The sequence below is a fragment of the Portunus trituberculatus genome, chromosome 3, assembly GCF_017591435.1.
Source record: "Portunus trituberculatus isolate SZX2019 chromosome 3, ASM1759143v1, whole genome shotgun sequence".
NCBI lineage: Eukaryota > Metazoa > Arthropoda > Malacostraca > Decapoda > Portunidae > Portunus > Portunus trituberculatus.
This window is the reverse complement of record NC_059257.1, coordinates 4,329,370-4,341,869: the sequence shown is the minus strand read 5'-3', so window position 1 is coordinate 4,341,869 and position 12,500 is coordinate 4,329,370. Positions and strand designations below refer to the sequence as shown.

Below are 12,500 nucleotides of genomic sequence, written 5' to 3'. Positions count from 1 at the left end.
TATTCTATTTGCGCTAGGAAGGGTCTATGGAGGTCAGGAGATTAATAGCCAGAATCTTCACTATTTTAATCCCCACATAAGTTTCTGGTGCTGTGGAAAATCACCAAACAGTAACCACAATGAATATGAAAACGCGGCATAGTACTGAAGGGATTAAGATGTGTTTGGATCTCGTTAGTTTGTGCACGGTTTAGAGTGGGACAAATAGTTTTAGTGCAGTGGTTATAGTAGTAGTAGTAGAAGTAGTATTAGCAGTAGTAGTAATAATAGTAGTAGTATCAGTAATGGTAAGGGAAAAATTAATGGCGTATTCGTATTTCTAGTAGTTTTAGTTAGATGAGGTTAAGTTAGGTTAGGTTCAGTTAAAAGTTACAGCGGTGGAATATATGAAAGTGTTGTCTTGATATCGTGGGAGTGGTTGTAGAGGCGGAAGTGTCCAATAGATGGCGGGAACACGTGTCTGGTATTCAATTACTGAGTTAACGAGGTGAGTGGTCTCATTAGTTGTAGAGGAGGCCAGGAGGTGAAAGTGGTTGATTGTTACTCTAATGTAGTAGTAGTAGTAGTAGTAGTAGTAGTAGTAGTAGTAGTAGTAGTAGTAGTAGTAATAGTAGCAGAGGAGGAGTAAGTATTGTATTGTAAGTTAAGAATATGAACACAATAAATGAATAGTAGTAGTAGTAGTAGTAGTTGTAGTGATAGTTGTAGTGTAGTAGTAGTAGTAGTAGTAGGAGGAGGAGGAGGAGGAGGAGGAGGAGGAGGAGGAGGAACAGCGAGAAAAACATTGCAAACTCTATCCCAAACACACACACACACACACACACTCTCTCTCTCTCATTAACCACATCCCTCCTTCCCTCTCTCTCTCTCTCTCTCTCTCACACAGGTCTTCTACAACTTCAACATCGTCTTCGTTCTGCTTCCCTTCATTCACTGCTGCATCAACCCTATCATCTACTGCTCTATGTCCAAGAACTTCAGAAGGTCAATGAAGAAAGCTGTTCCCTGCCGGAGTTCCTGCTGTGAGCCCCGTCCCGCCCCTGCCAACTTGCTGAATAGAGTGGTGACGAAAAGTGTATATTCCTCCTGCTCTCCTGAAGGCACGAGACACACGGACTTTGAAACGATGTCCAGTATTTAAGTGGTGGTGGTGGTGGTGGTGGTGTTCCGCAGGGTTATAGTCCCGTGGTGTTGTAGGCTCTTGGGTGTGTTGGTGGTGGTGGTGGTGGTGGTGTTCCGCAGGGTTATAGTCCCGTGGTGTTGTAGGCTCTTGGGTGTGTTGGTGGTGGTGGTGTTCCGCAGGGTTATAGTCCCGTGGTGTTGTGGGTGGGTGTGTTGGTGGTGGTGGTGTTCCGCAGGGTTATAGTCCCGTGGTGTTGTAGGGTCTTGGGTGGTGGTGGTGGTGGTTATAGTCCCGTGGTGTTGTAGGCTCTTGGGTGTGTTGGTGGTGGTGGTGTTCCGCAGGGTTATAGTCCCGTGGTGTTGTAGGGTCTTGGGTGTGTTGGTGGTGGTGGTGGTGGTGGTGTTCCGCAGAGTTGTAGGATCTTGAGTGTGGTGGTGGTGGTGATTGTTGTTGTTTTGTTGGTGTTGATGGTGTTTCTCTCTCCGCGTCTTAATCTTCGTTTTCGTCTTCTTCATCGTCTTCTGTGTAAGGTGAGAGAGAGAGAGAGAGAGAGAGAGAGAGAGAGAGAGAGAGAGAGAGAGAGAGTGTCACAAATTCTTACAATCGAGTAGTTTTCTCATTAAATAAAGAAAAAAAAAACACTAAAATACACGAAATAACAACGATAATGATAATAATAAATAAATAAATAATAATAATAATAATAATAATAATAATAATAATAAATAATAATAATAATAATAATAATAATAATAATACCTGCCTTTCCCCTCACAGATCCCAAGTAGAGTTGACCTGACCCAGTATTACCTCGCCTGACCTCTTGTGACCTCGCCTCGCTGCAGGAAGACACGGGGCAGGCAGTATTCGTAATAATATAAGTGTTAAATAGAATAAAACATTTTAGGCACGTGTCCCTTTTAACTCCCAACCAAAGAAAACGAACACTGCTTGATCTTGAAAGGGTAGGTGCCTTCAACTTCAGTGCTTCGGCGACCTTGAAAGAGTGAGGTTGTGCTGCTTTTTCCTCTTCCTTTGTTTTCTTTTTCTATTTCAGTGCATAAAGTTAAGACGAGTTAGTGTGAAGAGGAAGAGGAGGAAAGCGTGAGTGTTTTTTTTTATTTTGTTTCGTCCTTGTTTTAGTTTGGTATTATTATTATTATTATTATTATTATTATTATTATTATCATTATTGTTTTTATTATTATTATTATTATTTTATTATTATTATTATTATTATTATATACTTTCTCTTCTGTCCTCCTCCTCCCTCTCCTCCTCCTCCTCCTCCTCCTCCTCCTCCTCCTCCTCCTCCTCCTCCTCCTCCTGTACAATTAATTATTTTGTTTAATGAAAGAAAATCTCAATTAAGTAACAATATATTTCGTATTCTGTTTATACATAATTTATTAATTCATTATGCCGATATTAATTAGTACATGCCAACACACAGACACGCAGACAGACAGACAGACAGACAGACTAACAAACAAACATATAGCAGACACACACACACACACACACACACACACACACACACACACACACACATACATTCATATAAAATTAATCCAACAAAGAAAACGGATATTTTTTGTCTTTTTATGGGAAACTTAGAGAAAAAAAACATACTCTTAAATTTACGAGGAGAGGAAAAAGGAAATGGAGAATGTAAGGAAAGAATGTGGGAGGGAAAAAAAGGATAAAAAAAAAAAAACATGCAAAGGGAGAGATAATGAGAGAAAAGAAAGTTAGAGTGAGGCTGTGATGAGTTTGTGAAAGTGAGATAGCTCTAAACCAAATAATAAAGAGAAGAGTTAGATGAAGAAGGAAAGAAATAAGGAGAGAGAGAGAGAGAGAGAGAATTTTATAACAAACACTATTATCATTATCAACAATCATATTCTCTCTCTCTCTCTCTCTCTCTCTCTCTCTCTCTCTCTCTGGCCACGTGCAAAACAGGTAGTGATCACGCGAGAGAGAGAGAGAGAGAGAGAGAGAGAGAGAGGATCGCTACAGGTTCTCTATCAGTATCTTATTCCTAGTGGTGCGTGTGGGTGCGTGGGAGCGCGTATGTGCGTTTGTGTGTGTGTGTATACATATGTGTGCGTAAAATGATCTCGTGTACGTATTTCATCACCACATCCGCTCACGTCCATGTAAGTAAGTGTGTGTGTGCGTTTGTGATGAGTTGTGAGTGGTGATGGTGGTGGTGATGGTGGTGGCGGTGGTGGTGGTGGTGATACCTTGCAACATCACCATTTCATCACTACTACTTCATCATCACAACAATGGTGATGACAGTACTAGGTTAGGATATACAAAAGGGTCACCTGAGAATACCATCACCACTAACACCACTTGCTCATCACCACTGTCATCACTCAGTACTCACCACCGCCAATCACCATCACCACTCATTATCCCTAACACTATCATCTCTATCTTCACCATTCACCACCATCACCACTCCCTATTATCACCACTAGTCATTCCGATCACCAGTACTATCATCACCACCACTATCATCACTGTCTTCACCACTCACACTACCACCACTATCATCACCACCACCCTCACCAATATTATCATCACCACTATCACTACTATCATCACCACCATCATCACCACTACCACCAATCATCACCACTACCACCAATCACCACCATCACCACTATCACTACTACTCATCACCATTCACCACCATTATCACCACCACTAACGCACCTATCATCACCACCATCACTATCATCACCACCACCATTACTCATCACAATTCACCACCACTAGTCACCATCTCAAGTTTTCAAGTGACTGTGGTGATGAATGGTGTAGTAATAGTGGTGAATATGGTGATGACTTAGAAGTTAGTGATGAATAAATGATAAACAATAAGCACCACCACAACCAGTACCACCACCATCATCACCAGTTCACCACCAGTTCACCATTTTATATAGTAAGGCTTGAATTAGTCCACGCTGGCATGTTATTTAGGTCGAAAATCACCACTCCGAGGGTGTTGATCATCACATTCAACACCAGCACACACACCACGTTCATCACAACACCGGCCTTCATCTGGAAAGAGAAAAAAAATTACTTAGATTGTATTTATTTATTTATATTCACGAGGCAATGTTGGATGGAAGAAAATGGATACTCTCTCTCTCTCTCTCTGAAGGTAAGCGACCACGTGTGTACCTAATGCTATGTGCGTGTCGTGTGTGTGTGTGTGTGTGTGTGTGTGTTAGCGCGTGAGAGATAAATTTTTTTGTCATGTTAAAAGAAAATGGAATTGAATTGAGAGAAAGTGTGTGTTTTTAAGGGTAGACTTGTGAATATATGGTGATTTGACTATACAGCTCATTACTTCATGATATAAGCCTGCCTTCCTACCCTTTCTGTTACCTAGATACGTCAGTTCTCAAAGGTAATAGGGAAATGTCATTGGCCAGATATGAAAAGAACTTGTAACTCGTAACTCCCCTTTTTCAACCTCACTTCATGCCCACCCCCTCCCACTCCCTTACTCCCTCCTTACCGGTACAATGTTAACCCCCCACCTTTCTCTCTCTCTCTCTCTCTCTCTCTCTCTCTCTCTCTCTCTCTCTCTCTCTCTCTCTCTCTCTCTCTCTCATCCGTTCAGGACATTATATAGAACGTAACACACACACACACACACACACACACACACACTAATAGTAATAGGATACTGTTGCTGCTGCTCCTCCTATTACTACCACTACCACCAAACCACCACCACCACCACCACCACCACCACTACATTCCCTCACACAATGCTATTCCACATTTCTTTCTCCTTGTACTACATTTTTAAGCACTTGATGTGTAAAACAGCTGAAAACTCCCGGGAAACACTGAACACGGAAGGGAATGCTGACGAGTTGAGGCGGGAGGAAGGATGGTGCCAGGGTGGGTGGGTGGGTGGGTGCTGGTGTGGGTCCGCTGCCGTTATGGTGGGGGCCCTGAACGAGGATATAACCATTGCCTTATTTAACACAGTACTGAGCTATTTATCTACTTTGTTGATTAATTTTGGTTTTGGTTCACTCTCAGGGTCTAGAAACAGGGGAGGGTAGGCAAACATTGGTGGACTGACCTGGGGGGGAAGGCACAGCTGAGGTGTCCCTGTGGCCCAATATTTACGTAGGTAATTCATTTTAAAAATCGCGAGAAGACAAAAGGCGCACAGACTGGAATGCACTACATTTTTAGACGCAGCAAATATTTTAACTAATAACCAAAATATAATAACGTTACCGAGTCGTTTGTTTACATAGCGGTGTCCAACGAACGGTCTTTGTTTTAAAATATCAGCACCAGAAACACTTCATAATGTCGAGATGGAAAGCTCACCCAAAGTACATTATATTACATTTTCTGAATACGAAAAATTTTTGCTTTTCAACCAAATAAAGAAAACTCACATTCCTTGTCGTGTAAAGAATTTTGTTTTCTATTTTGGTACCGTTGAAAAATTTGAATTTGAAAATACGAATAGTTAGACTAAATTCTACTGGATATTATTACTCGAGCCATGTTTCTCATATTTTTTAAGTGTTATATGAAGCACCAAAACAATCTTGGGCGTGCTAATTGAAAACGGTGAAAATAATAGAATGACGAAAGTGTTATTTGAACGAGAAACAAACCACACAGCTGGATACGATCTTATTGCGGATTGTAGCTTGATTTGCATTCCCACCATTAAACCAGACACCAAAACAATGCAAACTTCCCTAGTAAAAGAAAAAAAAATCGTGATATAAACCGGGAGAAGTTTTTTTTGCACCTTTCCTCAACTGGTCCATCTTCTCTCCCTTCCCTCTCACACTCCCCCTCTCCCTTCCACCTCCACCTCCTCAACCTACTCCAACACAACGAGCCTTTAAAACACCTCCAAAACACTCGAATATGCCCTAAACATGAGAGGAAACTACTACCTTGGCTGCGGCGGGATGGTGGGGTGGGGGGCTAGCGGGGATCTAGGAGGGTGGAGGGGGCTTGGCGGGTACTCATCGGGGCGGGACGGGGCAGGTCGGGGCGTCAGGGTGTCTTGGTGTGTGTTGTGGTGATAGTGGTGGTGATGTCTGGAGTTTGTGTTTGTGTGTGTAATTGTGGTGTTTGGTGATACTGTGGTGGTGGTGGTGTCTGGTGTTTGTGTGTGATTGTGGTGGTGTCTGGTGATGATGATGGTGGTGTTGTGCGTGTGATTGTGGTGGTGGTGTCATGTGTGTGATTGTGGTGTCTTGCTGTGGTGTGGTGGTGATATGGTGGTGGTGATAGTGGTGGTGGTGATGGTGTCGTCTGGTCTGATGTGGTGATGTTAACACTGCACACCGACAAAGTCAACTACCATGTGTGTGTGTGTGTGTGTGTGTGTGTGTGTGTGAACCAGTGCCCAATCACAAAGCTGTATGTATAATTGGTGTTTAACCTAGAGAGAAAGAGAGAGAGAGAGAGAGAGAGAGAGAGAGAAGCATAGGGGTGAGGAGGAGGGACAGATAGGGAGGTGGTGGAGGGGGAGAGGAGGAAGCCAGACCTATGATACACGTCAAAGGCAACTTAGACCAATGACAGCTGCCGTGAAAAATAAATAAATAAATAAATAAATAAATAAACGATGGATATGACTTTTGATAGACTTAAATGCAGGAAAACCGGTCCATCAAATAAGGAACCTACTACTACTACTACTACTACTACTACTACTACTACTACTACTACTACTACTACTACTACTACTACTACTACTACTGGTGATGGTAATGATAAACATGTATGAAGGGAGAAGGAAGGAGCAAAGGAAAGATAAAGACAGGAATGATAGGAGAGAGGGATGAAAGAAGATAGCAATAGTACATAGTAGAATAGCGAGAATAAGAAGAACAAGCAGGAACAAAAACAAAATAACAGGAGAATTGTTACTGGGTCTCTCTCTCTCTCTCTCTCTCTCTCTCTCTCTCTCTCTCTCTCTCTCTCTCTCTCTCTCTCTCTCTCTCCGGCCAGTACCCCCTAACATGAAAAATAAGATAACAAAACCACCACCATCACCATCACCACCACCACCACCATCACCACTACCACTACCAACACTACCACCTCTACTACTGCCACCACCACCACTACCACCACCACTACCAGCACTACTACCACCACCACTACCACTACTATCACCACCCTCTCACCACCACCACCACTACTTCTATTACCCCCTCATCACCACCACCACCACCACCACCTACCATCTCGCTGCTCTTCATATTGGCCACGCTGAAGACGATAGCGTTGGGGGGCGTGGCGACGGGCAGCATGAAGGCATAGGAGCAGCATACAGCGGCGGGCAGCATCAGGTACAAGGGGTTCACATCGATGTTCAGAGCCTGCAGGAGGGAAGAGGAGTGTAAAGGATCACAAAGGAAGGACGAGAATAAAGGATCACAACGGAATAACAAATGTAAAGGATCATAAAGGAAGGACGAGGATAAAGGATCACAAAGGAATAACAAATGTAAAGGATCGTAAAGGAAGGACGAGGATAAAGGATCTTAAAGGAAGAACAAATGTAAAGGATCACAAAGGAAGGACAAGGATAAAGGATCACAAAGGAAGAACAAGAATAAAGGAGTGTCAAGCAGCAGTAGTAGTAGTAGTAGTAGTAGTAGTAGTAGTAGTAAGGGGAGGAGGAGGAGGTGGAGGAGCACAAGATCACAAAGAAAAAACAAATAGTAATAGTAGTAGTAGCAATAGTAATAGGAGGAGGAGGAGCACAAGGGATCAGAAAGGATTTGAAGGATCACAATAGATCATAAAGGAAGAACAAGGAACAGTGACCACAAGGGATCAAAAAGGAAGAACAAGCAATAAGAGGAACACAAAGGATCATAAAGGAAGAGGAAGCGATAAGAAGAACACAAAAGATCATAAAGGAAGAGGAAGCAATAAGAGCACAAGGGAACATAAAGGAAGAACAAGAAGTATTAAAAGTTATAAAGGATCACAAAGAAAGATCAAACAGCAATAGTAGAATCGTAAAGGAAGATCACAAAGACTCGTAAAGGATCATAAAGGAAGAATAAGCAATATTAGAAGGATCACAAAGGAAGAACAAGCAGCATTAGAAGGATCACAAAGGAAGGACAAGCAGCATTAGAAGGATCACAAAGGAAGAACAAGGAATATTAGAAGGATCACGACATAAGGATAAACAGTATTAGAAGGATCACAAAGAACAAGCAACTTTAGAAGGATCACAAAGAACAAGCAACTTTAGAAGGATCACAAAGAACAAGCGACATTAGAAGGATGAAGCAATGAAGCAATGAAGAACATATATCCTTATAACTAAGGCGATGGTAGAACAGGAGATAGATAAACTAAAGAAATTCAAGTCACCAGGACCTGATGAAGTATATCCAAGGGTTCTAAAGGAATGCAAGGAAGTCATCAGCGAGCCTCTAGCGGCACTTTTTAGGATGTCACTGGGGTCAGGTGAGGTACCGATAATGTGGAGAGAAGCTAATGTGGTTCCCATATTTAAGAAGGGAGATTAAACCCTAACGTCTAATTACAGGCCTGTCAGCTTAACTTCAGTTGTGGGTAAATTAATGGAATCAATAATAGCGAAAAACATTAGGGAACACCTAGACAAACACGGCTTGATAAATCACACACAACATGGATTTACGAAGGGGAAGTCGTGTCTTACCAACTTGTTGAGCTTTTATAGTAAGGTTTATGAGGCGGCAGATAAAGGTGATAGTTATGACATTCTATACTTAGATTTCAGTAAAGCCTTTGACAAGGTACCTCACCAGAGGCTCTTAAAAAAGGTTAAAGCACACGGTATAGAGGGTAGAATATTAGGCTGGATTAAAGCGTGGTTAGACGACAGGCGACAAAGGGTAGTAATTAATGGATCGAATTCCGAGTGGGGAGAAGTAGTTAGTGGGGTGCCACAGGGCTCAGTTTTAGGGCCATTATTATTTCTAATATATATCAACGACTTGGATAGTGGAATTAATAGTTATATCAGTAAATTTGCGGACGACACAAAGACAGGTAGATTAATTAGGTCCGATTCGGATGGCAAGGCTTTGCAGGCTGACTTGGATAGGATGAAAGAATGGACAGATAGATGACTAATGCAGTTCAATATTAACAAGTGCAGGGTGCTGAGCGTAACGTGGTAGAGAAGTTCCAAGTATGAGAAAGATTTAGGAGTCATAGTTAAGTATTGAGGCCAGAAATACTAGAGTAAATTATAAAAGCAGGAGTCCTGAAGTAATACTGAAATTATACTTGGCGCTGGTCAGGCCACATCTTGACTATGCGGTACAATTCTGGTCCCACATTACAGGAAGGACATAGCTCTGTTGGAGTCAGTGCAAAGGAGGATGACTAAAAAGATACAGGGAATGAGGATATTCCTATGAAGAGAGACTGAAAAACTTAATCTGCATTCCATAGAGAGACGTAGGTTAAGAGGAGACCTGATAGAAGTATTTAAGTGGTATAAGGGTTTTAACAGAGGGGACATGAATGTAGTTCTTAGAATCAGTAGCGTGGACAGAACCAGAAATAATGGGTTTAAACTTGAAAAATTCAGGTTTAGGAAAGAAATGGGAAGAAACTGGTTTTCAAACAGAGTGGTTGATGAGTGGAACGGTCTCAGTGGGCATGTAGTCAGGGCTGAGTCAATAAGGAGCTTTAAAAGAAGGTTAAATAAATTCATGGATGGGGAAGATAGATGGAATTAGGTAGATTAAGCACACTGGGACTGCCTCGTATAGGCCTGGCGGCCTCTTGCAGCTTCCCTCTTTTCTTATGTTCTTATGTTCTTATGTAAGAACAAACACCAGCAGTCGTGTTGTACCGGCAGGGTGGACTGAACACTGCTGGCTTGGCTTTGGATTAGTGTTCAGAATTTGCTTTCACTGCGACTGTTTTCCAAGGCCACAGAGATGATTAGGAAGGCTCTCAAGACTTTCTCTTGTTAATAATGTAGAAATCTTGTTAATCTGTCTCCTAATTCCTTAAAACGCTCTGTTTTCTCACCAAGACTGTTTTCCAAGACCACAGAGATGATTAGGAAGGCTCTCATTACTTTTCTCTTGTTAATGATGTAGAAATCTTTTTAATCTATGTCTTAATTTCTTAAAACGCTCTGCTCTCACCAAGACTGTTTTCCGAGGCCTAAGAGATGATCAGAAAGGTTCTCGAGACTTTTCTGTTGTTAATGATGTAGAAATCTAGTTAATCTGTCTCCCAACTTTTAAAACGCTCTGCTCTCTCACCATAACTTTTCCAAAGTCCACAGAGGTGATTAGCCGGGTTCTTAACACTGTTTTCTCTCTAATAATGTAGAAATTTTGTTAATTTGTCACGAAAACCATAAAAACCATCCTTAAAAACGGTCTGCTCTCTTATCACGACCACGACTATTTTCCAAGGCCACGGAGATGACTAGCCTGGTTCTCAGGAATGTTCCTCCTTTTAATAAAGCAGAAAACTTGTCAATTTCTCGTTAAACCCGTATAGAAGCACTTTCTGCATCACCAGCACACCTTGACACTGTGCCATTCACCTCGATGATGTCAAGAACACAATTTTAGAGAGAGAAAAACAAAGGGAACAGGTCCAAGTAGTGATCCTTGCGGTACACCAGTTTTTACACGCATGAGGTGAGGGTGACGCCAAACACACTGCTCTGACGCGACCACCAACCAGTCTGTGAGTCAGCTACAGACATTATCTGAGGCGCCACGTGCAATAGTAGTAGTAGTAGTAGTAGTAGTAGTTGTTGTAGTATTGATTTGTTTTATGTAAGAGAGGAAAACTGACTGCAACAAAAGCGATTAACCTCTTCAATACTGAGACACATTTTTACCTTGAGATTTCTGTTATTCTGTACCAGTAGTTCATTTTATCGACATTAGGAAGGGTCTATAGAGGTCAGAACGTTAATGGCCACAGTCTTCACTATTTTCACCCCTTCAATACTGAGACACATTTTTACTCTGAGATTTCTGTACAATTAGACCATTTTATTGACATTAGGAAGGGTCTATGGAGATCAGAAGATTAATGGCCACAATATTCACTATTTTAACCACACACACACACACACACACACACACACACACACACACACACACACACACACACACACACACACACACACACACACACCCTGAAACTCACCAACTGATTGAGAACCGGCAGAATAATAGAAGCAGTCGCTGAGTTTGACGCCACTTCAGTCAACATGGCCGTGAGAAGAGTAACTGTTAGCACAATCACTCCTTTATTGACCCCGTTGAAGATATAGAGCTGATCCCCGAGCCAGACAGACAGCCCGGACACCTTGGAACCTTCAGCCATAGCAAAGCCACCTCCCAGAAGCAGCACAATGCCCCAGGGGATCTTTTCTTGCACTGCCTTCCATGTCAAAACTTCATTCTTGTCGTCCTTAGCCCTTGGTGGGTCTGGAAGGCGAGGGAAGTGTTAGTATGAAATAGGTAAAAGGGAGTTCAACGATTTATATATATGTCTGGTTTAGAAATGTAATAGAGGTTTGAAAGCGCACGGGTTCGAATCCTGTCCACGGTCCGAGTTTAGGTTGGGCTTCCTCACTTGGGGCAACGGTTTCCTAGTGGGTGGGCTTTGAGATAGGAGGTACCCAAAAAGTATTCCCTTTAGCCCAGAAATTCCCGTGTTTTTATTTACCTATACATGGTATGAAAAAAAAAATGAGAGAAGGTTTAGAAGTGTGATAGAAGAAATGAGTGTGAAATAGATGAAAGAGAGTCTAACAAATTATATAAAATGTGTGGTTTAGATTTATAATAGAAGTTTGAAATAAGTGAAGGGCATCTGAAAAAGTGACATGTATGTGGTTTAGAAGTGTGGTACGAAAATGAGTATGAAGTAGATCAAAGGTGGGGGATCTGTAAGGCGAGGGAAGTATTAGTTTTTATTATTATTATTATTATTATTATTATTATTATTATTATTATTATTATTATTATTATTATTGTTATGCAAGAGGGAAAGGCCGCCGTGCTTTGGGGTCCGAGTGTAGGTTGGGCTTCCTCACTCGGGGCAAGGGTTTCCTAGCGGGTGGGCTTTGAGTATCCCCTTTAGCCCAGAAATTCCCATGAAAAGCCCACATGGAATTAAAAAAAGGGCAAGAAAAATTATAAAAGGTCCGCTTGATTGCCAGTTCCCTTAAAGATTTATAGAGGTAGGGTTGATAGAGTCTTAGTTGAAAGAGTCTTGGTGTTTTATGATAGGGAAATCAGTTGAAAGGAGACTAACGGTTACTACATATGTGGCTTGAAAGTGTAATACA

At 41.8% G+C, this 12,500-nt stretch overlaps 3 protein-coding genes across 4 annotated transcripts in view; 2 read left to right on the top strand and 1 right to left on the bottom strand.

Moving 5' to 3' along the window:
- The window catches only part of LOC123509267 (galanin receptor 2a-like), a 31,458-nt gene extending 30,082 nt beyond the window's left edge, over positions 1-1,376 (top strand). For both annotated transcript variants that reach the window (XM_045263477.1, XM_045263469.1), the window contains one exon: positions 887-1,376. In XM_045263477.1, the coding sequence (XP_045119412.1) occupies positions 887-1,141 (255 nt within the window). In that variant the 3' untranslated portion in view covers positions 1,142-1,376. The remainder of the gene's footprint in view (positions 1-886) is intronic.
- Positions 1,377-2,119: 743 nt separating this feature from the next.
- The window catches only part of LOC123507450 (zinc finger protein 423-like), a 60,228-nt gene continuing 49,847 nt past the window's right edge, over positions 2,120-12,500 (top strand). The window contains exon 1 of the mRNA XM_045260357.1: positions 2,120-2,227. The gene's annotated coding sequence lies outside the window, so the exon portion shown is untranslated. The remainder of the gene's footprint in view (positions 2,228-12,500) is intronic.
- The window catches only part of LOC123507476 (solute carrier family 13 member 2-like), a 31,121-nt gene continuing 21,107 nt past the window's right edge, over positions 2,487-12,500 (bottom strand). The window contains 3 exon segments of the mRNA XM_045260386.1: positions 2,487-4,204; positions 7,393-7,530; positions 11,351-11,634. Coding sequence (XP_045116321.1) covers positions 4,076-4,204; positions 7,393-7,530; positions 11,351-11,634 — 551 coding nt within the window. The 3' untranslated portion in view covers positions 2,487-4,075.